Below are 22216 nucleotides of genomic sequence, written 5' to 3'. Positions count from 1 at the left end.
TATTATAGTCAATTCCCTATGGCCTAGAATCAAACCCCACGGGGTCGGAATGTGGAGGATTGGCACCGGAGTTTCCTAAAAGAAGCTGCATACCGCTGGACTGACGACTCTTGTCCAGGCCAACAAAGTAGAGATACGGATTGTCAAACTCTGATACCGTGGGAGATAAACATCGAGTCAGCTCTTTGCCCCAGTGTTCTTCCTCTTCTGGGTGTGTTCCGGTTCTCAGGCGGACAAAAGAACGCGGGCTTGTTTCTTCATAGGCTGATCCTGTTAGATTGACCGAGCCAGAACCATATAACACACGGCGGCATGCTGTATTGCAATGGGATTGAATTCATCTGGTATAATGGCGGGGGTTGATATCCAAATCCAAAAGGTCCTCTGTTCATGGAAGGAAGCCTAGGTAGAGTCCCATATAGACCGGCACACAATAACTATTATTATCATCATCCCCTTTGCCAGAAGAGAGCCACAGCATCTGCAAGGGTTTAGTATTCACATACGTCCGCCTGCATGAGAGCTCTGTCTTGACCCTGCAGTACAGCTGCAACCGAACACAACAATTGCAGTTGACTCTGAGACATACCGATCTAGGCCGTGCCCTCAAGGAAAGGGTTGAGGTAACCTCGATGAGATGTGACCCAAGACCAAGCCACCAGGGCAAGACAACACCAGATAGCGCTTTTCTGCACCTATCACGCGCACGCCAGGTGATGGGGTACCACCGCGTCCGGAGCGATAGGAGATTTGACATTTCCCCCATCCGGACCTCTCTTGGACTCTGCACCACCGGAACCGGTGCTTGATAGGGAGAAGGCCACCCTGTGGCTGTGTGGCGCATCGCGCATAGACCCTCAGGATTGTGGAGGGCTCATTCGGCAGGATCTCCAGGTCGTGGCTCAGTCCGTTCGATCTGAGTGGGGGTCCCAAGTTGACTTTTAGGTTATATCCGGAAAAGGAAAGTGTCTACAATTTTGGAAATCTGGGTTGAGCAAAACGCAAAGAAATTTCACTTGACCACTGGGTAAAAATACATAATGGCCGTAGAAGAGAATCGCATGGCAGCGAAAGCTCTAGAAGACACAAATCCGCCATAAATCCTGAAAAAGCAACAACAGCAAAGAAAGGGGTATTAATGAAAACAAACACTCCCCATTCCCGAACCCTCACACCGAAAGAATGCATTCAGCGTAAAACCCTTGCGGGGAGGCTAAGCCTGCTGATCAGGAAAAGAAAGCAAAAGCCAGCAACACGCCCAGCGCATTTAGCATGCGGGTTAAAAAAAAACATACAAACAGGAAGAAATGGAAACTTAGATCACCCTTTTAAACCAGCACGCAATCTCCTTCTTTCTGAACCATACACCATTGTTGTTTTCTTGCGCCAGCCCTAGGCAGGTTGGGCGCGTAAACAGATCAGCCTCTTATACGTCGACGCTGTTGCGACGCGAATTGGCACGGGAATTGGCACGGGAATTGGCGCGGGAATTGGCACGCGAATTGGCACGGGAGCCAGCGCGGCTGCCACCCATCTGCTGGATGCGGAGGTCCTGCTGGGAGCGCGCGTACGAGTGGGCTCGAGACACATCAGGGACCTTGGAGACGCGACGACCCTGTGCTCCCAACTCATGCTGAGCATCCGCCAGCTGCTGAGCGAAGGGCGAGCGCTTGCGCAGAGTAGGACCCTTCCAGTAGATAACGTAGACGGCGACGACGAGGGGAACCGCAATGCAGAAGAGGATGGTCGAGGCGTATTCGAGATGGAGCTTGCCACCGATGTCTATGAAGAGAGAGGTTAGCATGATAAGAAACACCCCATACCCGGGATATACTGACTGGTAAAGAAGGGAGTCGCAGGGATGGTCAGAACACCAGCCAGGAAGTCACGAGCCCAGCCATTGCCACCAGTTGCAGATGCCGAATATGGACCGTAGGCACAGATCATGTAGTCAATGGTGGCCATGTAGATCGAGTAGTTGGCAATGCCAATCAACGCAGCAAAGATCATGGTTCCGATCCAGTGGCACTGGGGAAGGCTGGTCCACGCGAAGCCGATCAGGCCAATCGGCAGAAGGGGCGCAGTGTAGAGCAGCCACCAGAGACGGGACTCGTATTGCGCACGTTCGCTGTGAGGGTTGTCGCGACGCTCTTTGATGTTGCGCTTAATCACGGGGATGAATGAAAACCAGGCGATGAAGTAGCCGACCAGAATTGGGATGAACGCCAAACCCTTCTGCCAGGTGTTGAATCCCCACTGGCCGTACACCAGAGAAAGAGACTGGACGAACATGAAAATCAGAGCGTCACTGAAACCAGAGAGCAGAGAGAGACACAGAACGATGGGCTCCGTGAGGAACATGCGGAAGGGTCGGACCCAGGTGTAGATGAGTTCCTTGGGCGGGAAGCGCTCCCGGAACGAGATTCCCTCAGTAGGACCGTAGATGTTAGGGTTCTCCCCCGACTTGCGCATCTCCTTCGCGATGTTGTTCATCATGACGGTGCTCCGGGTCTCAGGGACAACAAACCAGTGCATAGCTTGGACAACAGCACCAAAGATTAGCTGAATCCAAATGCACCATCGCCAATCAGGAACAAAGGCCTGAACAAAACCACCGACCACAGGGCCTAGCACTGATCCACCGACAGACGAGAACACAACACAGGCCACGGCGTACTGCTGGGAGTCAGCCTCCCACAGGTCAGCGATCATGCCGAGAGTGACCGATCCACCAGCAGAGGAAAGCCCCCCGAGGGCACGGCCAACCATCAGCGTGGCAAAGTTGGGTGCAAAGCCGACCATAAACTGAAATACATTCACAAGGAACAGGGATGCCTGGAGGATGGGCTTTCGTCCGAGTTCCTCAGACCACGGGGCCCAGAGCTCACAGCCGAAGGCGTACAGCACGAGAAAAATCATCGCACCACAACGGGCGCCCTGCATAGAAACGCCGAACTTCTCAGAGATACCATCCAGCGCATTGGAATACAGCGAGGTGTTGAAGTTCATCGAAGTTTGCACGGCGAAAATGACCATGATGATGGCCCACTTGCGCGCTTCGCTGAAAGAATAACCAAGCTTGTCGTAGCACTGGTCCTCAGTCAGGTACTGACGGCCATCGGGGCTCGTATTCTCCAGCTGCGCCGCTGCCTCAGACTTCTCGTCCTTCTCCTTCAGAGACACGTCGACGATGGCATCCGCTTGAGTGACGCTAGAGGTCTCAGACGCATGAACAGCGTCCATGGTGGGACTCTGTTTCTTCGGGGTGCTTGCAGCCATGATCTAGAAGGACATGTTAATGAGCGTTCGTGAGGGTTTCGTGACGATCTCGTGCACGTGGACGCTACATACCGTGAGCCGATCGGTGAAAACGGCAGGTGTTACTCAAAACGGTAAAGCGGCTGAGGAAGACACAGAGTAAGGGAAATGGGAGAACAACCGAAGACTACGGAAAACAGTCCACTGTTGTGAGGATGGGGGTGGAAGGGAAAGGGGAGAAAGAAGGGAAAGAGAGAAAGGAAGAAAGGGTGGGGGGAGGAAACAACCAGGGCTCGTGGGTTTGATTATATAGGGACGCCGCAGCCAGCGAACAGAACAGGGCAGGTACGATGCAACAGGAACAGGGCCAGTGAGAATGCTCCTACATCGCCCCGCCCCAAGACTTCCTAATTGGTCTCTCCAGAGTCTCCACCGACTACTTTTTTCTACGCTCGCTGTACACTTTCCCTTTACTGGTTCCCGGGATGCCGAACAACCGTCCGGTAGGCTGTGGATTGCCCACCTACCCACTTGGTTTCGTCACGCCCCGGACTGGCCCCCATGCTCTAAACCCCCAGATGGAACGGACTGGAGTGATAAGGCGCACGCATGGCGCTCGTTCTGGAAACTCCAGGAGTGAAAGTTCCCAATCCTGCAATCGTTCGCCGCCTCCTCTACGCGCATAACCTCCCAATCCGCCCCAGGATGACCTCCGCCGAAACGGGCTTTAGCCCCATGGGAAAAGTCCCGCATTGGGTGGTTCCACCTGGAGAAATGGAGAAAACGATGACTGATGACTGATGCGTGCTTCGGTGTGCGCCAGTCGAGAAGAGACCGAGTACCACCCATGGCACCGTTTTAGGCCAGGAATGTCCGCATCGGGCATCGCAGTCATGGGCGATAACCATGCTCGGATCTATCTACCTGGTTTGCACAGGCGCATGCAACAGTGGAACCGACAGTACACCCAGATCGATCGGGGCTACCATGCTTTTTTTTTGGCTGATCGACTGGCACGACGCAAGGAGTCGGCAGTCTTTACCGAACATCCCCGGATCGCATGGCATTGACAGGACACCCCACTACATAGTCGATGAAGAATGACGCACCAAATGTCCTCCAACATCGAATCCTGCTGTGAGGGCCGACTGGTTCCTGATCTCCTGGGGCGATGTTGTCCAAGATTTGCATGTTCTCGGGCCACCCATGGCTGACGTCAGGGTCGACGGGCCCGGGCCTATCAGAGGCCCGGGATGTTCAGGGATGGCCGGGGGCCAGCCCGGGCGTGGCGCTCTGGTGATCGTCATGCCGGTAGGGGCTGAAGAGCCTGTTCCGACGCGATGATCATCATCGTCATTTACACATGGCGGAATCCATCGTGTGTCTCGCCATGATGATGATGACTGGACACCAATTCCTTTGTTCTCCACAGTCCCCCACCCTTTGCCCTCCTTGCTTTCCAGAAAACTGAATCGAAGCCTGTCAACCATACGACGCATGGGAGGCTCGATCGCATTTGTCTTGCCACCCCCATGCATCATAATAGCCTGAGGGCTTTGCGTGAGCTTCGTTTGTCTCTTCTGTTTATTTTGGTTCATTATTCCGACTCCAATTGAGGACCGAAGAGAAAGCTCTGCAACAAAGTTTTCTTGGGGTCCACCAAGTTGCATTGTTGTCGAGGTGGATCACTGCCTCCAGGCCGTTTTTCCCTCATACACCCCCCGAGCTGGGCGTGTGTGGCCATGCACTATAGTAGGAGGGTTGCCCTGAACCCTAACCATGGGAAACCGAAAGTTTCGACCGACTCTACCAATGGTTGTTGTCTGTACCAGGAGCCCGCGCCATAATAGCATTTGCGCCACCCGCAGCCATCCGATGACGCCGGCCACCCAGGCCAGCGGATGCCGCCTTGTAGGATTATCTTCCTAGTCTGTCATTCCCTACGGCGTTGAATCGTCATACCCAAGGACGAGAGATATTCGCCGGTGGCTGGTGAGTAGGTAACACGATGGCATCGAATTTCGAAGGCTGTGCCACCTGAACTCCATCCATCCAGCGTTCCATCCCTTGGCAATGCCTCAGGCTACCACACCCTGTTCGCGGGAAGTCATGTGAACCCCCGGCCTCCTGAGTCAGCACGATTGATGCCTGAGGCTTCGGCCGCAACCAAACTCGCGCGTCACCGCCATCGACAGTACTTGGTTGCCTCGTCCCACGCAAGTTCCTCAACATGCCACCCGATCTCAACTCGCTTCCTCCCTCCCGTTCTTCCTCGTCATCCTCATCTCTCCCGCACCGTAACATCCCGCAACCTGTGTCGCCCGGAAGCGGTTCTATCGCGATGAACGCCAATACATCTCCTCGCCCGTCCCGAGCGTCCCCGAGTGTAGGCCGACTATCGGTCTCTGAGCGGCGCCGGTCAGCGGCAGGCATGAATCTAAACCTGAACGAGTCGGGCACTGGCCCGAGCAACAATGGCGATGTCCCGCTGACGGACCACCGGTCCTCTATCGGCCAAGCTTTGCGAACGGCCAGTCCCTCCAGCCACGGAGGAAGCCCGATCTTTGCAACCGCCGACCCTCATCACCAACGAGCCCCATCACTAGGAGAGCTACATCAAGAACTGGAGCAGGAGCAAGAAGCACAAGTGGTGGGTTTTGGGCCCTTCAATAATCAGTGGAACACACTTCTTAACGATTTATCTTTGTAGAATCGTCTGTTGCAGATGATCCGCAGTCAGCAGACCCAATTACAACAACTTCAGAATCAGCAACAACAAAACCCACAGTCTGCCCAATCCGGGACAGCCGTTGTGGACGATACCCCGCCGTCGGAGCGGTCGGCCTTCTTTCACCCCATCCCCCCACCTGCAGGGACCAGCAACCGGCCCTCAATATCCTCCGTCTCCAATCGCCGGTCATCACGAACGTCGAGCCAAGCAACATCCCCGAACTTGCGACCGTTGGATTCCTCGCGGGGACCAGAAGCGGTAGAAAATCTCCCCGCGGCGCGCGAGAGCGTGTCTCGGCGGGGCAGCCGTGATGAAGGTGCATACTACCAGGCCGAGGCAGCGATGCTCAGTCGAGAAAACCAGATGCTGCGGCAGAGGATTCGAGAATTAGGTCAGTGGAACCCTGCTCTTGCGTGATTGTGAATTACGGCGAGAGGCTGTCGGAGGGACAGCGCACCGGAGCCAAGTCCGTTATATTTCTGTGGACCGCTGGATACTGACTCGCCTACAGAACGCCAGATTAACGACCTCACAACATCGTCTTCCGCTACCCGGCCAGAAGTTGCGTCTGGGCAAGCGGGACCGGAGACTGGGGATCCACCGGGCGCAGGATCAACAAGGAAAGAGTGAGATTAGGCCCCACGGACTGTTCACGTCGCATCGGAACATCAGAGCTTGGCACTGCATGTTGAAGCTCGCCGGATCGCCAGGAGAAGGGTTTTTTTTTGTCTTGATATTCTTCAGGAAGTGATTTTCAGCGTAAGTGCCGGGCATGCGAAGGGACGCTCTGCCGCACATACATTTACTTCTCTTTTCCCGGAGCGGCTTCACGAAAGGCAGTGGGGATGCCGAGAAGTTCCTATTCTCTTTTGGTAATATATCTCGGGAGCGGGACATTCCTACATCTTGCTTGTTCCCTGGTTCGTGTACGGAGTATCCCTCGAAGGATTCAGCCCAGTCAGATAGCCCTTCCCGCGTGCAGCGCTAGACACACCAGGCGTCCAGTCTGAGCAGTGCCGGGCCTGTTCTCACGCAGTCGAGGTCCCCCAGCCACTGCGATGATTTGGCGGCCGATGCAGCAAAAGCGACGCCGCGAGTAGCACTGTGCATTAGGGCTAGAATAGGGACCAGACCCGGTCGAGGCGATAGGCGAGCAGCTGCTGTGATTCGAGGAGATGCGTCCGAGGACCCTGGCAGGGTCCGGGTAATAGGTGATGGTGATCCCCGCAGATGGGGAGCATAGACTAGTCAAGGATTTCGTCGAATCTGCTCGTCGGATGTCGTGACGCCCCGCCAATGAGAGGTCATATGAGGTTATGAGGTCAGACCGCGATGTGATAGATGCATACGCGGGGAATGTTTACTTGAGCTATAAAAGCGTCGTCTCGTTTCTTTCGTATTCGCTTTTCCCCCTCTGGAGCTGCTAGTTCTAGGTATCAGACATTTGACCAAGTAAAACCCTTAAGCTCAAGATGCACCTCACGAGTCTTTGCTTGTCTTTGGCTCCGGTGGTAGCCCTATTCGGGGACTATGCCTCGGCAGCCAGCAGCTCGCGTCCGAATGTGTTGTTCATCATAACGGACGACCAAGGTAAATGGCTGAGATGGCCTAAATTGTGCAATATTGACTTCATTTAGACCTGCTCATGAACTCCATGGACTATATGCCGAACGTCAAAAGGCTCATCGGGGAAAATGGAGTGACCTTTCCCAAGCACTACTGCACAAGTGCATTTTGCTGTCCGTCACGAATGAGCTTGTTTACGGGGAAATGTGTCCAGTAAGGCCCAACGCCCCGGTCTATAGATTCTCATGCTGATATCGACAGCAACACCAACATTACCGACGTGGCTGTCCCATGGGGTAGGACATTCATTCACTCTTGTCTGCAAGGAAACATGCTGAGTCTTGCCAGGTGGCTATCCAAAGTTCATTACGCAAGGCTTCAATGAAGACTACCTGCCTCTCTGGCTACAGGAGGGAGGCGTGAACACATACTATGTGGGCAAATTTTCCAATGCCCACAGTGTCACCAACTACCTCGACCCTCCATGTGCAGGATGGACTGGCAGCAAGTATGTTTAGGAGAAGAGCCCGGCGTTGCCTTGTAGCATTACTGACCGATATAGCTTTCTCCTAGAACCTGGTGTGTACGACTACCTCAACACCTCATGGGCGAAGGATAATGGCCCTTGGAGCTTCTTCCTCGGAGAACACGCAATCAACGTCACTACCAACCATGCGCTGGATATGCTGGACACCGCTGTCAACGGCGGAGAGCCTTGGTTCCTCACCGTGGCGCCTGCAGTGCCTCACGTTGGGATCAATGCCAGTAACGGGGAGGTATACTTCCCGATCGCACAGCCCGAATGGGCAGATGCATTCCCAGATGCGAAGGTCCCACGTACACCGAACTGGAATCCCACGCAGGCGAGCGGTGCGTCGTTTCTCCTGGATCTTCCGTACCAGAACCAGACGATTGTGGATGAACTGGATGAGCTCTACCGCGCGCGACTTCGGGTCGTTGCTGGACTGGATGTTATGGTCAGCCAGTTGGTCGAGGCATTGGATAACTATGGCGTGCTTGATAACACGCATATTATCTACACCACCGACAACGGATACCACATCAGCCAGCACCGTCTGGGATGCGGTAAGAAAGAAGGATATGAGACCGACATTAACATCCCCTTCTTATGGCGCGGACCCGGTGTGCCCAGAAACGAGACTAGCAAGTCTGTATCGACGCATACCGACCTTGCCCCGACATTCTTGAAGCTATTCGGGCTTCCACAACGAACCAGGCTGGATGGACAGATCATCCCGCTTACGAATGAGAGATCCGCTCGAGCCACCGAGCACGTCAACATTGAGCTCTGGGGCGCCGCAGCCGTATATGAGACCAAGGTATTCAGACAAATTAAACTGCCCGCAAACGTGAGCAACAACACCTACAAGGGGCTCCGTATCATCGCCGACGACTACAGTCTGTACTACTCAGTCTGGTGCACAAACGAGCACGAGCTCTACGATATGGTGAATGACTACTACCAGATGGACAATCTGCTCTCCGATACAACAGACATTAGCAACGTACCCTCAGGGACATACCTTGACCGCCCACTGAGCGACGTTGTCGCGCGCCTCGATGCCCTGATGATGGTGCTGAAGACATGCGTCGGGATAGAGTGCACAAAGCCCTGGCTCCAGCTTCACCCTCAGGGTAACGTCCAGAGTTTGCAAGATGCGCTGGATGACAAGTATGATGATTTTTATCGCGCCCAGCCTCATGTGTCTTTCAGTGCGTGCAAGATGGGTTATCTTACCGAGTATGAGGGCCCCACGGGTGTTATGCAGTATGGCGGGGATTCTTCTTATGGGTATGGCCAGCAGCAATCTCTGAATCGGATGATGGTCTAAGCTTGGAACTGGACAATTTGGGGTTGGACATCACGCTTGGAGTAGCTGCTCGCCGATGTTTGACCTTTGTATGTATGGATCGGAGAACTTCGCTCCCTAAATGAGCATGAACATATATGATTAAGTATCAATGCTGAAATAATCTCAGATTAAGAGTTGTGACTTAAAAGAGCATTATCTGCCGTTCAAACTCATTCCAATCCGTCTCCACGGCACCTGTTATAGTTAATCCGTCACTGCGATCTCAATTGCGCGAATGAACTAGTTATTTGTTGCAGTTTACAATAAACAAATATTACCTTAGAGCACAAACATAGCCACAACAGCTGTCGAAGAGAGAAATAGGGCGACGAACGTCTCATCTCAGGAATGTCAATTCTAGCATCCCCACCGATTCAAGGGTGAACATAAAGTGACTATCACCGCTTCACTGGCGCCGACAGTAACCAGTACATGTCCATCCCAAACTAACGCTTCTGTGTATCTTTGGTGTACGGCTTGCCCAACACCATCGTTTGCGTAGGTCCACGTCTGCCCGGCCCAATAGAAATCGCTGGTAGCGCTCGCTCCACCAGGAGAAGTCAAGGTAGAGATACGGACAGATCGGATACCGTCAGGGACTTTTAAATAAATTTTCCGAGTAGGACGCTCGCCATCGCCCGTGTTCCACACCTCATAATTCATGATGGCAATGCGTTTGAGGTGATCATACTCATAGCCGGCGTAGGCAGCAAGCAGATCGTCATTCGATTGAATTTCACTCACTCGAAAATTACTTGAGCCGTTCATAAAATCAGCAACGAGGAGGTGGCCATAATATGGTGCGATAACCGCCGGCTCAAGATCATCATAGGCTACTGGGTGCCAAGCGGCATAGCCGAATGCCATGCTCAATTGCATATTGACGCGCGTTACGTTCTATATACCCTCAAATCGTTAGCTGTTATCGTAATTGAATTGGAGGAAAGTCCGAGTCCTACCAATGACATAGTGTATAGTAAATAATCGGCGGTCCACAACGCAGACCCGAAAATCCCTTCGGATTGATCCAGGGATCCCCCGCCGTCACGGAAGCGGCCAACCTCACCAAGCACTATCTGGATTTCCGGGAAATTTGTTTTCATGTATTCAAAGTCAGAAAGAAAGGCATTATCCACACCGCTCGTGACAAAAGTGTGGTTCATGAGAGTTTCTGCTCTGTTATCAACAAACACGCCATGAACTGTCAGGCGAAAACACTGACCTTGCAGAGTGGTGGTTGTATTCGTGTACTCGTAACTGGATGACATTAGCGGCTGTCAACAAGGGAGACAGAATATCTCGCGTACTGGTGTAAGGAGACCGATTTGACTCGGTTGCCTTGTGTGATGCCATCCTCGAACACCGCTTGTCTAGTTCCGTTAGAGAGTGATACGAACAAAAAAAGAGAGAGGAAAACCCACGCGGTCCACGGCGGCACCCTAGCCGATGACAAGGCCATCGTCTGGAAAATCGGCCAGGCCGGCAGATTTAATGCATCCGTGAGAAATTCCGCATAGTCCAAGAACTCAACGGTGTAATTCTGCGGTCCCCATCCGGCAGGGCGCATACCCTGGCCGATATAATGGTCTATCTCATTGCCAATTTCCAGGGCATCCAGGTTCTGGAAGCCTATCTGGTCGACTGCAGCGCGCCCCTGATCAAGAGAGTCCGTATGGTTTTGGTTGGCAAAGGGGATATCATAGACCCAGCGGGTGTCGGGAAAATTGCCGAAGCCTTCATAAAAATCAGGCCCCAGGACGAATTTCTGCTGGACGCCACTTCCCTGCATTGGGGGTTCGATAGGGCTTGTTTGGGCGGGGTTGAAATTGGAAAAGTCCCTTTGAGCACTTAGAGGAAATCGAGTTAACGGTTAAAATGACTTACCCATTTGTCCCACCGACGCGAATAACCAAAGGGCCCCCTGTGCGCTCTTCGATTGCACGGACTAGGTTGATAGAAAAGGTATTGGGATGCGAGGCATTGCCTAGACAGGTTCTTAGTATGTTCAACGACCATGTGAGGAATTCACGCACCTGAATAGGCCGGAAATGAGCTGACTTGAATCGCAAAACTAGGGAAAGACGGGTCAACCAGCTGAGATGCGCCAATAGGCACATGAGCTTCTGGAGCGAGGGTGTATGGTTGACTGCTGGAGAGAGACACCTCCGTGAGGCCGAGGGCAAGAGTCGGATCCATCTCGAAAGGTTGGATTTCTCCGTCTGTTTACAATAAGACTCGCTCCCAGAGTACCTGCTGACAATATTTCTGGCCTTATATATGTCAACAAGCAAGCTTCACGGATAGACACAGCGTGATTGGGCTGCAGCGTAGTTGACTCCGCAATACGCTACTCATATTGCGTTTCTGCGTGGTGGATTTAGCGGGCGAATTGGATTCCGAGTTCCTTGCAGAAACGAATCATTATTGCAGTCAGGTGAAGGGGTCGCTTGATGCCCCGCAGAGACAAACTGCACGCGTGCTTGCCGAGATCCGCTCGACAATCGGCTATTTAGGTTAGTTTGAGACGATCAAGTTGAAGTACATTATGGGGTCGACCCTTAGTAGTACCGTCATCCAAGACAGGCTAATATTGTTAATCTCACCTCTTTGCAATAACCTTCCCGCAATGGCGTCTTAAGGTGCAACCATTCAGCGAGATCCGTACCTCAGAGCGACACAGCCTGGGCGATCAGCTGATGACTTGTCAGCCGTGACCTGTCAACCACGAATATTAGTTACCCTGTAGAGCTGATATCTTGTCATGACTTTTTTTTTGCCTACCGGTACATTTTGGTCGATCTATCTTATCAAGGCTATGACTGTAAATCCGAGATTTGCTCCTGAACGAGGGATACTGGGGCAAGCAAGCAAGGCCAATCTGTGGCCTTGCGCAAGGGATACTTTGAGCGGTCAGAACACTACCCCTGCGAGGGACGGATGCGATACAAAAATGTGCTTGGAACAGTGAAACTTCTGGCTTTTCGCAGTGTTCTTCTCTCCGTGATATTTTTTTTGCAGTGAGATTCGGCGCTTTGAAAACGACCCAGTTAGTTAAGAGGTCAGCTATTGCAGTGGACCAAAGTGCGCGACCGTGCCATTCAAATCCGGACATGCCCCCAAAACTCGTGGTCAAAAGCAGCACCACGAAAAATCTACAGCTGACCGCGATCGCAGTACATATGGAAAATCCTCGGGCCGCTGGTCGCACAAAGAAGGGACTCAGCCACTATTGCCATGACAGTGACAGCACATCCATTTACCCAATCGAGAATGACGTTATGGAAAGAGTTCCGATTAGAATTTCGACAGACCCAATGCGGCGGCAGATGAATCCGGTCATCCATGGATTGCGCCATTGGAAATTGTAAGCAGCATAGCGATTATTAACCAGTCCGACTAACGTTATGTTACTCACGCCACACCTCATTATTAATCTATTCTTATCTCCGTCGGAGCCATCCGAGGCGAATCACAAGTAGTTAATGGATCCTTTCGATCTCTGGGCGCATCGGGATCGGGGCAATTCAACGGGCCATGTTAGTCTCGACTTGGTAAATGGTCCAATCATCTACACTGTTCAATGAGTCAACCTGCATTGAGAAGTTTCGATGCCTGATTTATAATTTTGTTGGTTTCAGGCATGGATTAGCAAGCACCCTTCGTGATAACCCACGTCATGGTTTTGGATGGAGTGAAACGAAGTGAAGACAATTATAAAGAGCGTGTCACACCTCAATGTACATATTGTATTTCATATAGCCTTCCATTGCATACTTTGCTTCCGAGTGTCGCCAAAAAAATTCTTTAATTCGTTCGCGGTCGATCTATTCACAGTATGGAGGCTGTCCTCCGAGAATCCCCCTTCGGGCAGCTCGTCCGTCTGGTAACAAAAAACAAATACTTTCAATATCCTGAGGAGAAGGCCGACTTCAAGCTACCTGACGAATGGATCAAGGTCATGGACGGGTCGGGCTCTGCAACCGGCTCCGAAGACACTCAGATCGAAGCTCAACCCGAAGCTCCAGCCCCAGCACAACAATCCGACAGTGACGAAAGTCCCAGTGATGAGAGTCCCAATGATGAAAGTCTCAGTCACGTCACGACCCAAAATAGTCTACCATTCACAGAAGCCCGCCTCGAAGCGGACGAGCAACACGAAATCGAAAAAACCAAGTCGATTCCCATTTGCCCGAAAAAGACCAAAGATGGCGCTATCCTCGTCGACTGGTACTATACCGATGACGCCGAGAATCCACACAACTGGTCCAATCTCAAGCGTGCTGTGATGGCAACCATCATCTGTCTCTATACTTTCGTGGTATACACCACATCCGCCATCTACACCTCGTCGGAGGGAGGCATCATGCAGGAATTCGGCGTTAGCGAGGTGCTCGCTACATTAGGTCTCTCGCTGTATGTGCTTGGATACGGAACCGGTCCCTTGCTCTTCTCACCGATGAGTGAGATCCCCATTATTGGCCGCAACCCAGTCTATATCGTGACCATGTTCCTCTTCGTCATCATCTCTATCCCCACAGCTTTCGTGGGTAACTTCCCTGGCCTGATGGTGCTCCGGTTTCTGCAGGGATTCTTCGGCTCACCATGTCTTGCCTCGGGCGGTGCTTCGATCGGCGATATGTATAGTCTTATGTCTCTGCCCTACGCCATGATGGCTTGGGTTGCTGCCGCATATTGCGGACGTAAGTCTACCCCCCAGTTCTTTCTGTTCAGTTTCCTCGATACTAACACTATGATATAGCTGCCCTCGGTCCACTCCTCAGTGGCTTCTCCGTCCCTGCCAAGTCCTGGCGCTGGTCTCTCTTCGAATCGATCTGGGCCTCAGCCCCCGTGTTCCTCCTCATGTTCTTCTTCCTTCCCGAGACCAGTACCCCGACGATCCTGCTCAGGCGCGCAAGCCGTCTCCGTCGAATCTACAACGATGATCGCTTCATGTCCCAGTCTGAGATCGACCAGCGCAATATGCGTGTTTCGGATATTACCGTGGATGCGCTGATAAAGCCCATGGAAATCACGATCAAGGATCCCGCTGTGCTCTTCGTCCAGATCTACACGGCCATCATTTACGGCATCTACTACTCCTTCTTCGAGGTCTTCCCGCTGGTCTACCCGGTTGACTACAACATGAACCTCGGCCAGATCGGTCTAGTCTTCCTGTGTGTCTTGGTATCTTGCCTTATCGCCATCGCCGTCTACTTCTCCTACCTATACTTCTGGATGAATCCGCGCATCCGCCGCTTTGGATTCCCGGTGCAAGAGCAGCGCCTGATCCCGGCGCTGCCCGCCTCGTTCGGTCCAACAATTGGTCTCTTCCTCTTCGCCTGGACAGCTCGCGCCTCGATCCACTGGATCGCGCCTACGATCGGAATCACCATCTACGGCGCGACGGTGTTCGTCATCATGCAGTGTATTTTCGTTTATATCCCGCTCAGCTACCCCAAATACGCAGCCAGTCTGTTTGCTGCGAATGATTTCTTCCGCAGTGCGTTGGCTTGTGGCAGTGTGCTCATTGCGCATCCTTTATTCGGCAACTTGGGCGTTGCTCGCGGTGTCAGCCTCCTTGGTGGGCTGAGCGTTACTGGTATCATTGGTATCTGGCTGCTTTACTTCCATGGTGCGAAACTGCGTTCTATGAGCAAGTTTGCTCTCTCGCCCGGGGCCGCGTTTGAATAAGGCGCTGAGCAGTGGGGATCGAGGTTAAGGGAGCTAAAATTTAATTAATGCCTGTTAAGTGTGTATGGAAAGTAGGGGGGTGTGCGTTTTTGGAGTCTTTTTAGACTGGAAGTTGTCTGTCGAATTCCATTTGATTCAAATAAGAAACGGGGATAAGAACAATAAATATTCCTTGGAAGAAATTATATAACGAATGACTTCCTCAACAAACTATGACCAAATCTACAAGACAAGAAGTATATTCATCTATGGTAGTCGCTGGACCAAACCAAAACCGAATCCGATCAAAAACCGATATACACAGCAAATACAAAGAAACTAAAGCTTCGCCTTCTCGGACTGGGCAGCCAGATCAGGCATGAGCAGGTCACGCAGCTCGGAGGCAGCCTCGTTCAGGAAGTAGCTCATGCGGTGAGCGCCGAGGCGCTTGCAGACGATGTTGAAGTTGAGGCTGCATCGTCATTAGCATCTCATATTATATTGAAAAACGAAATAAAACTCACCTGTTCTCGTTGATCATGTAGGCAATGCCCCATCCATCGGGGATGACCTCACTCCAGCCGTAGCCGTTGAAGTATTCGGAGCTCAGCTGCGAGGAGGAAATGTACCAGGAGCTAGAGTAGGTGTAGGCCGGGTCCTCGAAAAGGGCGGGAAGCTTCTCACCGGGCTGCAGAAGCTTCTTCAGACCGAAGAGGTGGCGATCCACACCGCGGGCGTCGCTAGCCTCGAGGGTGTACTTGGTGTGCTGGGAGAGGGCGGCGCGGAACAACCGAACGACCTCCTCGCGAGGCACGTTCGCATCCTGGTGGGCCTTGCAGAAGGCGACACTCTCGTCCGAAACGGTGCGGGTGGTCTCGGTGCGGCCCTCCTGGAACTTGCGGGTGGCGGCGGACTCGTAAGTAGGGCGGTTCTTGCCGTACATCTTGAAGTAGGCCAGCTGAATGAGCATCTGGACAAAGGCATCGGGGCTGCACTTGAACTTCTTGATGAGACCCTTGCCGTAGCCCTGGAAGGCTTGGACAACGAGCTCGTGGTCGGCAATCTGCTTGCGGTGGTATTGAGCAGCAACATCCACGGCCTCGTTGACCTCCTCATTCAGGTGGAAGGTGATGGGCTTAGGCTCTGCCAGCGAAGAGCGCACAGGTTTGGCAGAGAGATCAATCTTCTTATTGAAGATGGTGGCGTTGACAAAGTCGCTGAGGCGGTGCGTAGGGGTACCGTCCATCATGCTGTGTTCGCCCAGGAAACCAGCAGTGCCGTTCTCGTTGACAATAAAATTCAGAGGCTTGTCGAACCAACGGTTGGAGCCATCGCCGTGCCAGTACTGGCGGGCGCGCTCCTCCAGGGTGACGGGTTTAGCGTCATCCAGGCAGACCACGAACCCGGCAGACTCGATGTCGCGCAGAGCATTCTCGTTGGCTGGATCAGCGGCAACAAGCTTCTTGCGAGCAGCGGCCCAGTGGTCACGGTCCGCAACGGTCAACACGCCGACCGGCGGCGCGGGTTGGGCGGTCTCGTAGACGTGCTGGAACTGCTGCTCTAGCTCGGAGACATTCAGGGCCTGTCCGTCGACGACCAAAGGCACCTTGAAGAACTGGTTCTTGCGCACCACCACAATGTGCTGGTTCTCGGCCGCCGCGTACTTGCGGGGAAGTCCGCGCCGTCGGCGGGGATACGGCAGCAGTTGAACATGTACTCGTAGGAGCTCATGGCCATGGGCTGGCCACGCATGTACTCGGGCTCCAGGGAGCCATCATCCACCTGGCGCTTGAACTCCAGCACAGCCGAGGTAATCGCTGCCGCACGCTGGGCCGGGTTGCGGCGCAGCCGGTCATCCTTGTAGGAATAGAAATAGGAGACGTAGGGAATGACGGGGTCGCGGTAGCCCAGGTACGCGGCCTGGTTCCACCACTCGGCCAGCCAGTTCTTGATCTTGGGGTCGGCTGCGCGCGCCAGCAGCCGCTTCTGCAGGGGCTCGCCCTCACCGCCGGGGCGAATGAACGCCTCGACAGCCTTCTTGGTGCGCTCGTACTCGGTCTCGGAGACAACGGCGTGAACGGACTTCAGGTATCGGGCGCCCGTTTCCTCGAGGGAGGGAACAGGTAGACGGGGCAGGGAATCTTCGAATCTGAGCATCTTGCCCTTGGAGAGATCCTCCTTGTATCCTGGGCATGTCGGTCAGCCATGACGAGGGTCCCGCTGTGGAGACCTGGGAGCGGTCAACATGTGAATCGAATCACTCACCCTCAGGGACCGAAGACGCCTTTCGCTGGGGAGCCATTGTAGGAGTCTGTTGGAGGGTCAGTCAATTGATCCTGCGCAGCCTCTTACGAGCTGGAAGCTAGATCGGAGGCGGCCGTCTTACCACAGAGCGAGCGAGGAGAGAGACTGTCGGAGGGTGCCGGGGCCGTGACAAGGTAGAGAGACGGCTTCTCGCAGAAGCTGTGAACATCCCTCTCAGTGGTGGTAGGATATAAGGGGAGAGAGTAGGAGGTATGAGAAAGAAGTGAAGGAGAAACAATCGCCGGACAGCCAGAACAGCGAACGACAAGGAATAAAGAAAGAGAGTTGCCTCGGTTGAAAGGGAAAGGACCGACGGGTATGGTAATCTCGGGAACCGTAACTATGCCCGACCGTGGGGTTTGCCGCGGAAATGGGGCGAAATACGAGAACGCGTACGGTATGTGTCTCCAGCTCTATCAATGGGCCTCGGTCCATCGGAAGGTGGATGGTCGGGTGGATAGGGACTTGGGTGGATTATAGGACCACGGAGCAGCTGGGTACAGACAGGGGAGAAAGGGAAAAGATGAAGTCCAAAATATTCCATGTACATCGACTTCGAGCCTCGACGCAGTGATCGCCCTAGGCAAAGACAAACCACCAAGAAGAATAATGCGGGGAGAGCTAGTTCACTACGCTCCATCTGGACGAGCCAACCACGACGGAGCATTCCCGCGGACAACAACAACGGTGTAGATGGATTATGATGTATAGATTGAGAAGGCCCTAACGCATGGCCGGAGTACACGCTCCCCTCCCTTCGCCCGTTGGCCAGAATGCGATGACACCAAATCTGGTATCAGCAGATGCAGAACAAAAAGAAACAAGAATGATTCAAAAATTCGCCGAGTCCAAACAGAGTACACCACAAGAAATTCCGTAGTGTCCGGAGAACACCGCCATGGATCGACAACGCCGTAAAAGAACCGCAATGATCAAAAAGCCGTTTAGGAGACCGGCTGCACGGGTGCTAGCTGGTTCTTACCATCAAGAGCCCGGGGAACCTGCACCCCGCTCTGGCGCAGCGCGGCCATCTTCGCCATCGCCGGCCCAGTGCAGATGCGCCCGCTTTGCATCAGAGTGCGCAGGCGTTTGCGTCGGGCCTCGCCGCTTCGCTCTTCTCCGCGACCTACCCCCTCATCCACCCAGTCAATGCGATGCACCTTGAAGCTCATGCCGTCATGCCGGCCGTCCCACACTCGCGACTTGATCCCGAACAACACGGCCGAGTCATACCGCTCGAGACGCGGCAAAATCAAGAGAGTGATGTGGAGATCCTTGTCCGCCGGAGGAACAGGGGGCAGGCGCGGCTCCTTGCTTGCCTGGGCATCTGTTTTGGAAGCGTCGGCTCCATTGACTTCGGGCTGCGGAGCATGTTGGTAGGTGTCTTTGATTTCCAGATCGAGCATGGACTCGTCCACGTCTTCACCCCATGCACCCCGGATGTACCCCGAGTGGATCGCGGCGGCGACTGGATCTGAATCGTCCGTGTAGACACCAGTTCCCCACAACGCACGCCGCGCGCAGATCTCTTCCCTGTGATTTGCGTCGATCCGGAAACGCGGGACGCGGACGGTAAACGTGCAATTTTCGCGCCCTTCAAAACGGGGAAGCGGCTGAGGAATCGTAGTATATCCGAACTTGGCGCTGTCCGCAGATGCCTTGGCTGACGGGGCACTGATGCGCGGGGTGTAGAGCGTCGATCCCAGGTGATGCCGCGGTCGATCAGCCACGCTGGACAGCAAGGGCTCGATATTCACGATGGTTCGGGGTTCCCGTAGAGGCGTTGATACAGCAACTGGGAGGGTGGCCGGTCGGGGAGCATGGTGATGGTGATGATGGTGGTGGTGATGATGACCAGAGGTGGACGCAGGGGCTCCGTCTGCGGGGGTAGAGGTGGAATGGAGATAATTCGCGGCCGACAACGGACGATGGAGTCCAGCCAGTGCCGCCTCCTCTTCAAGCTTATGGCGGTGATGGTGATGACTACAAATAGTGGTTAGCAGAAATGAAGAATCAAGGGCCATCCAAGACTTACTGATGGTGATGGTGATGCTGGTGGGGGTGTCGAGCACGACGGTTTCCACGCGCTGACAGCGTTGATCCCTCCAGATCCATCTGAGGATCCTCATCTTGCGATTTTCGTGCCCGCTTGGAGCTCGTGGCAGATGCGGGTCGGGCGATCTTGGACTCGTCAAACACCTCGCCGCTGCCGGACCGCCCGTTGAAACTGTCACGCTTGAACGGGCTCGATGTCATGGGTGTCGGTGATCCACTATTGGCAGAGGTGGCCGTCACGCCGCCAACGCCGCTTCCGATTCCAGAAAACACTCGTCCAAGCTCGTTCTTGATGCCGGACTCGCCACTGGGCCCGATGAATGGAGCCTGAGCTCCTTGAACAGCCTGAGGAAGAGGCGACGCTCGTCCGCCGCGCTTTCCGTCTGCCCCAACCGCTAGCAAGTTGCGATGATGGAAAAGTTCATCACTTCCCTTGCGTCGCGTGTCTTCTGTGGTTGAGAGACTGAATAGTCCTGGGGCAGCCGATGCCCCAGTTGGGTTCGAGCCCATGCGTGGAGGCTGCGTCTGCTTAAACGGTGATTCATGTGGCGGCGAAGTGGGCTGGCTGTGTCGACTTTGTAAAGACGAAGGAGGCTGGCGGCCCCCGCCGGGCTGAGACCCCAACGACTTGGTGTAGCTCTGAATGGCACCGAATCCAAACCCTGACGCACCTTCCGGTGCAGGGAAACGCCTAGTCTCTGGCGATGCCGGATGTGAACGTTGCTCCCAGGTCGAGGCGCCGGAATGCCGTTCGACCGGTTCTCGATCTCCGTAGAGCGAACCAAACCGGGATGACGCGCCTCGGGAAGCCTTGGCATCGGTCGCATGACTGGCAGTTCGATCTCGGTCACGGTATAGAGGATCTTCTGAGCGGCGATCACCAAAAAGGCTACCGAGCCGGCTGAGCGCAGAATCTTGCCCCATGTAGGATGTGGACGCAGAGCGCGGACCCGACTCAAACGGCCGTTCTGACACACTTCCAGACGGCCGTGAGATTGGGCTGTAGGCTGGCGCGCGCGTGGGCCCGTCGGCATGTGGTGGCTGGCTGCTCGGTCGGGCGATGGGCCCACTCAGACTCATTCGCCGAGGCTCGTTCGGGGGCGCCTCTGCAGACGAGATTCGAGGTGAAGGGTGTGTCGAGTGAGGCTTATCTGGGAATTGTGACGATGACGGTCCGCGCGACAGGCCACCAAATCTGGATTGCTCCGAGAAGAGGTGCGACCCGCTCCCGGATCCAGCCCGGGAAGGCCGGCCGGTCTGGGGCTTGGACGACAAAGACTTTTCGGGGGTACGGGATCGGCGGAAGAGAGGGTGGTCGAGCGGCGATGGTCTTGCTGGTCCACTTGGCGGTGACATGGCACCGGTCGCCGAGGATGGCTGTGCGCTACCAAACAGCGATGATGGGCGTGAGAAAAACGATGGGCCGGCATCTCGGGCTGGACGTTCAGAGTCACCGCCTAACATGGAGGAGATGGACATGCTGCTACCTGGACGGTGGGATTGGCCGGAAGAAGAGTCGCGTGGAAGCATAGAAGATGAGGCGGGCGCGTTCGCAGACTGCGCTCGTGAGCCGTAGGCGTGTGGAGGAGATGGAGGTGGCATTTGGCGATTCCCAAACGCGGGTGGCGCCGAGTTCTCGTGTTGACCTGGATGTAGTGAGAAATGGTCAGCGCATGCTTGTTTTTCGACGAGGCGAATAGCGAGATTCGGCCGCCGGTTGATGCGAGGCCTTTCCAACGCCATGTGACACCGGCGTGCGACGCGACTGGTCCAAGGAGGGGGCAAGACTTACCGGAATACACAGGGCTTCCACTGCTACCGTGAGAGGTACGATGCACAGAGTCGTGGGGGGGAGGATTCATGTCGCGGTGTCCCAGCAGCCCTTTGTCAGTCAGCAAGGTCTGTCCGCTTGGCGCAGGGGAGAATGAATAATGGCAGAATGAAAGGCGGGAAGGGAAGCTCGACTGGCGCTAGGCCGGGAGAGGCAAGGGGGTGCCGCTAATCCACTTTGTGCCTAGCTCCCGAGTCGATCCCGGGGAAAGAAAGCCAGGAGAAGAAGAATGAAGGAATGGGGGGAAATGTACCATCTCGATATCGCAGAAAGGGCTGCGACTGGTTCCGCCGGTGTGTAGCTGAAGGTTCTTTGCGGTCTAGACTGCCATGGCGGCGATGGGATTGGACCGACTTGTCGATGCTCGGGGCATCACCACGCAGGGACGACGGTCGGGAGACAGATCGCTGCCCAAAGCCCGTCGCCGGAGATGTGGGTGATGTGCGCGCATAGAGAGAGGCCGTCGAGCGCGACGGAGCATGATTGCGATGGCTCTCGGTGGAACGGCGAGACTCAGGACTCGAGGCTGGTGTACCGGACGATGGGCGCTGCGGAGAAGACTGCTGCTGCGAGGTGCCCAACGGCGACGGACGGGGAGGGTAACTCTGGTTGAGGCGTCGGAAAAAGTCCATCTCTCCGCGGGTGTGAAAAAAAAAGAAAGAAAAGAAAACGAAAGGAAAGGAAAGAACACGATGATTGAGAGACCCTGGGAAAAGAAATCCAGAGCGGACCCTGGGGTAAGCTCAGCGGGAAAATGGCGGTGGAAAAGGCAAAAAGCACAGCCGACGGGGGCCAGAGCTGGGATGCCGGATCAGCGGCTGCTCGCTTGGAAATAGCGCCAAATTAGGCTTGCGAATCCGAGGTTAGTGGCGGAGAACTTGGTTCAGGATCATGAATGGGTGACAGATAAGAATGGGTTGTGATTTA

General features: G+C 54.4%; 8 protein-coding genes across 8 annotated transcripts; 3 read left to right on the top strand and 5 right to left on the bottom strand.

Annotated features, from left to right (window-relative positions):
- Positions 1-1426: 1426 nt before the first annotated feature.
- On the bottom strand, positions 1427-3279 carry N7474_011193 (uncharacterized protein; the record flags this gene model as incomplete). The annotated part of the gene is made up of 3 exons (XM_057202603.1): positions 1427-1782; positions 1839-3200; positions 3252-3279. 3 exons carry the CDS (start codon positions 3277-3279, stop codon positions 1427-1429), a joined length of 1746 nt encoding a protein of 581 aa, XP_057047887.1.
- A 1061-nt stretch (positions 3280-4340) lies between these two features.
- N7474_011192 (uncharacterized protein) lies at positions 4341-4928 on the bottom strand (the record flags this gene model as incomplete). The annotated part of the gene is made up of 1 exon (XM_057202602.1): positions 4341-4928. One exon carries the CDS (start codon positions 4926-4928, stop codon positions 4341-4343), a length of 588 nt encoding a protein of 195 aa, XP_057047886.1.
- Positions 4929-5488: 560 nt separating this feature from the next.
- N7474_011191 (uncharacterized protein) lies at positions 5489-6619 on the top strand (the record flags this gene model as incomplete). Its single annotated transcript, XM_057202601.1, has 3 exons — positions 5489-5908; positions 5969-6380; positions 6501-6619. The coding sequence occupies 3 exons, from the start codon at positions 5489-5491 to the stop codon at positions 6617-6619; spliced, it is 951 nt and encodes a 316-aa protein (XP_057047885.1).
- An 842-nt stretch (positions 6620-7461) lies between these two features.
- On the top strand, positions 7462-9408 carry N7474_011190 (sulfatase family protein; the record flags this gene model as incomplete). The annotated part of the gene is made up of 5 exons (XM_057202600.1): positions 7462-7579; positions 7627-7768; positions 7817-7851; positions 7904-8063; positions 8118-9408. The coding sequence occupies 5 exons, from the start codon at positions 7462-7464 to the stop codon at positions 9406-9408; spliced, it is 1746 nt and encodes a 581-aa protein (XP_057047884.1).
- A 225-nt stretch (positions 9409-9633) lies between these two features.
- N7474_011189 (glycosyl hydrolase family 79 C-terminal domain-containing protein) lies at positions 9634-11625 on the bottom strand (the record flags this gene model as incomplete). The annotated part of the gene is made up of 8 exons (XM_057202599.1): positions 9634-9669; positions 9832-10326; positions 10389-10600; positions 10652-10686; positions 10737-10799; positions 10851-11267; positions 11314-11413; positions 11463-11625. The coding sequence occupies 8 exons, from the start codon at positions 11623-11625 to the stop codon at positions 9634-9636; spliced, it is 1521 nt and encodes a 506-aa protein (XP_057047883.1).
- A 1639-nt stretch (positions 11626-13264) lies between these two features.
- N7474_011188 (MFS transporter) lies at positions 13265-15120 on the top strand (the record flags this gene model as incomplete). Its single annotated transcript, XM_057202598.1, has 2 exons — positions 13265-14129; positions 14189-15120. 2 exons carry the CDS (start codon positions 13265-13267, stop codon positions 15118-15120), a joined length of 1797 nt encoding a protein of 598 aa, XP_057047882.1.
- A 318-nt stretch (positions 15121-15438) lies between these two features.
- Positions 15439-17401, bottom strand: N7474_011187 (carnitine O-acetyltransferase CAT2; the record flags this gene model as incomplete). Its single annotated transcript, XM_057202597.1, has 4 exons — positions 15439-15571; positions 15624-16720; positions 16768-17285; positions 17365-17401. The coding sequence occupies 4 exons, from the start codon at positions 17399-17401 to the stop codon at positions 15439-15441; spliced, it is 1785 nt and encodes a 594-aa protein (XP_057047881.1).
- A 946-nt stretch (positions 17402-18347) lies between these two features.
- On the bottom strand, positions 18348-21921 carry N7474_011186 (uncharacterized protein; the record flags this gene model as incomplete). Its single annotated transcript, XM_057202596.1, has 4 exons — positions 18348-19386; positions 19439-21104; positions 21251-21340; positions 21543-21921. The coding sequence occupies 4 exons, from the start codon at positions 21919-21921 to the stop codon at positions 18348-18350; spliced, it is 3174 nt and encodes a 1057-aa protein (XP_057047880.1).
- Positions 21922-22216: the final 295 nt, after the last annotated feature.

Source organism: Penicillium riverlandense (assembly GCF_028828495.1).
Source record: "Penicillium riverlandense strain IBT 135883 chromosome Unknown utg000011l_segment0_segment0, whole genome shotgun sequence".
Lineage (NCBI taxonomy): Eukaryota > Fungi > Ascomycota > Eurotiomycetes > Eurotiales > Aspergillaceae > Penicillium > Penicillium riverlandense.
The sequence above is the reverse complement of the archived record's forward strand: the minus strand, read 5'-3'. Positions and strand labels throughout refer to the sequence as shown.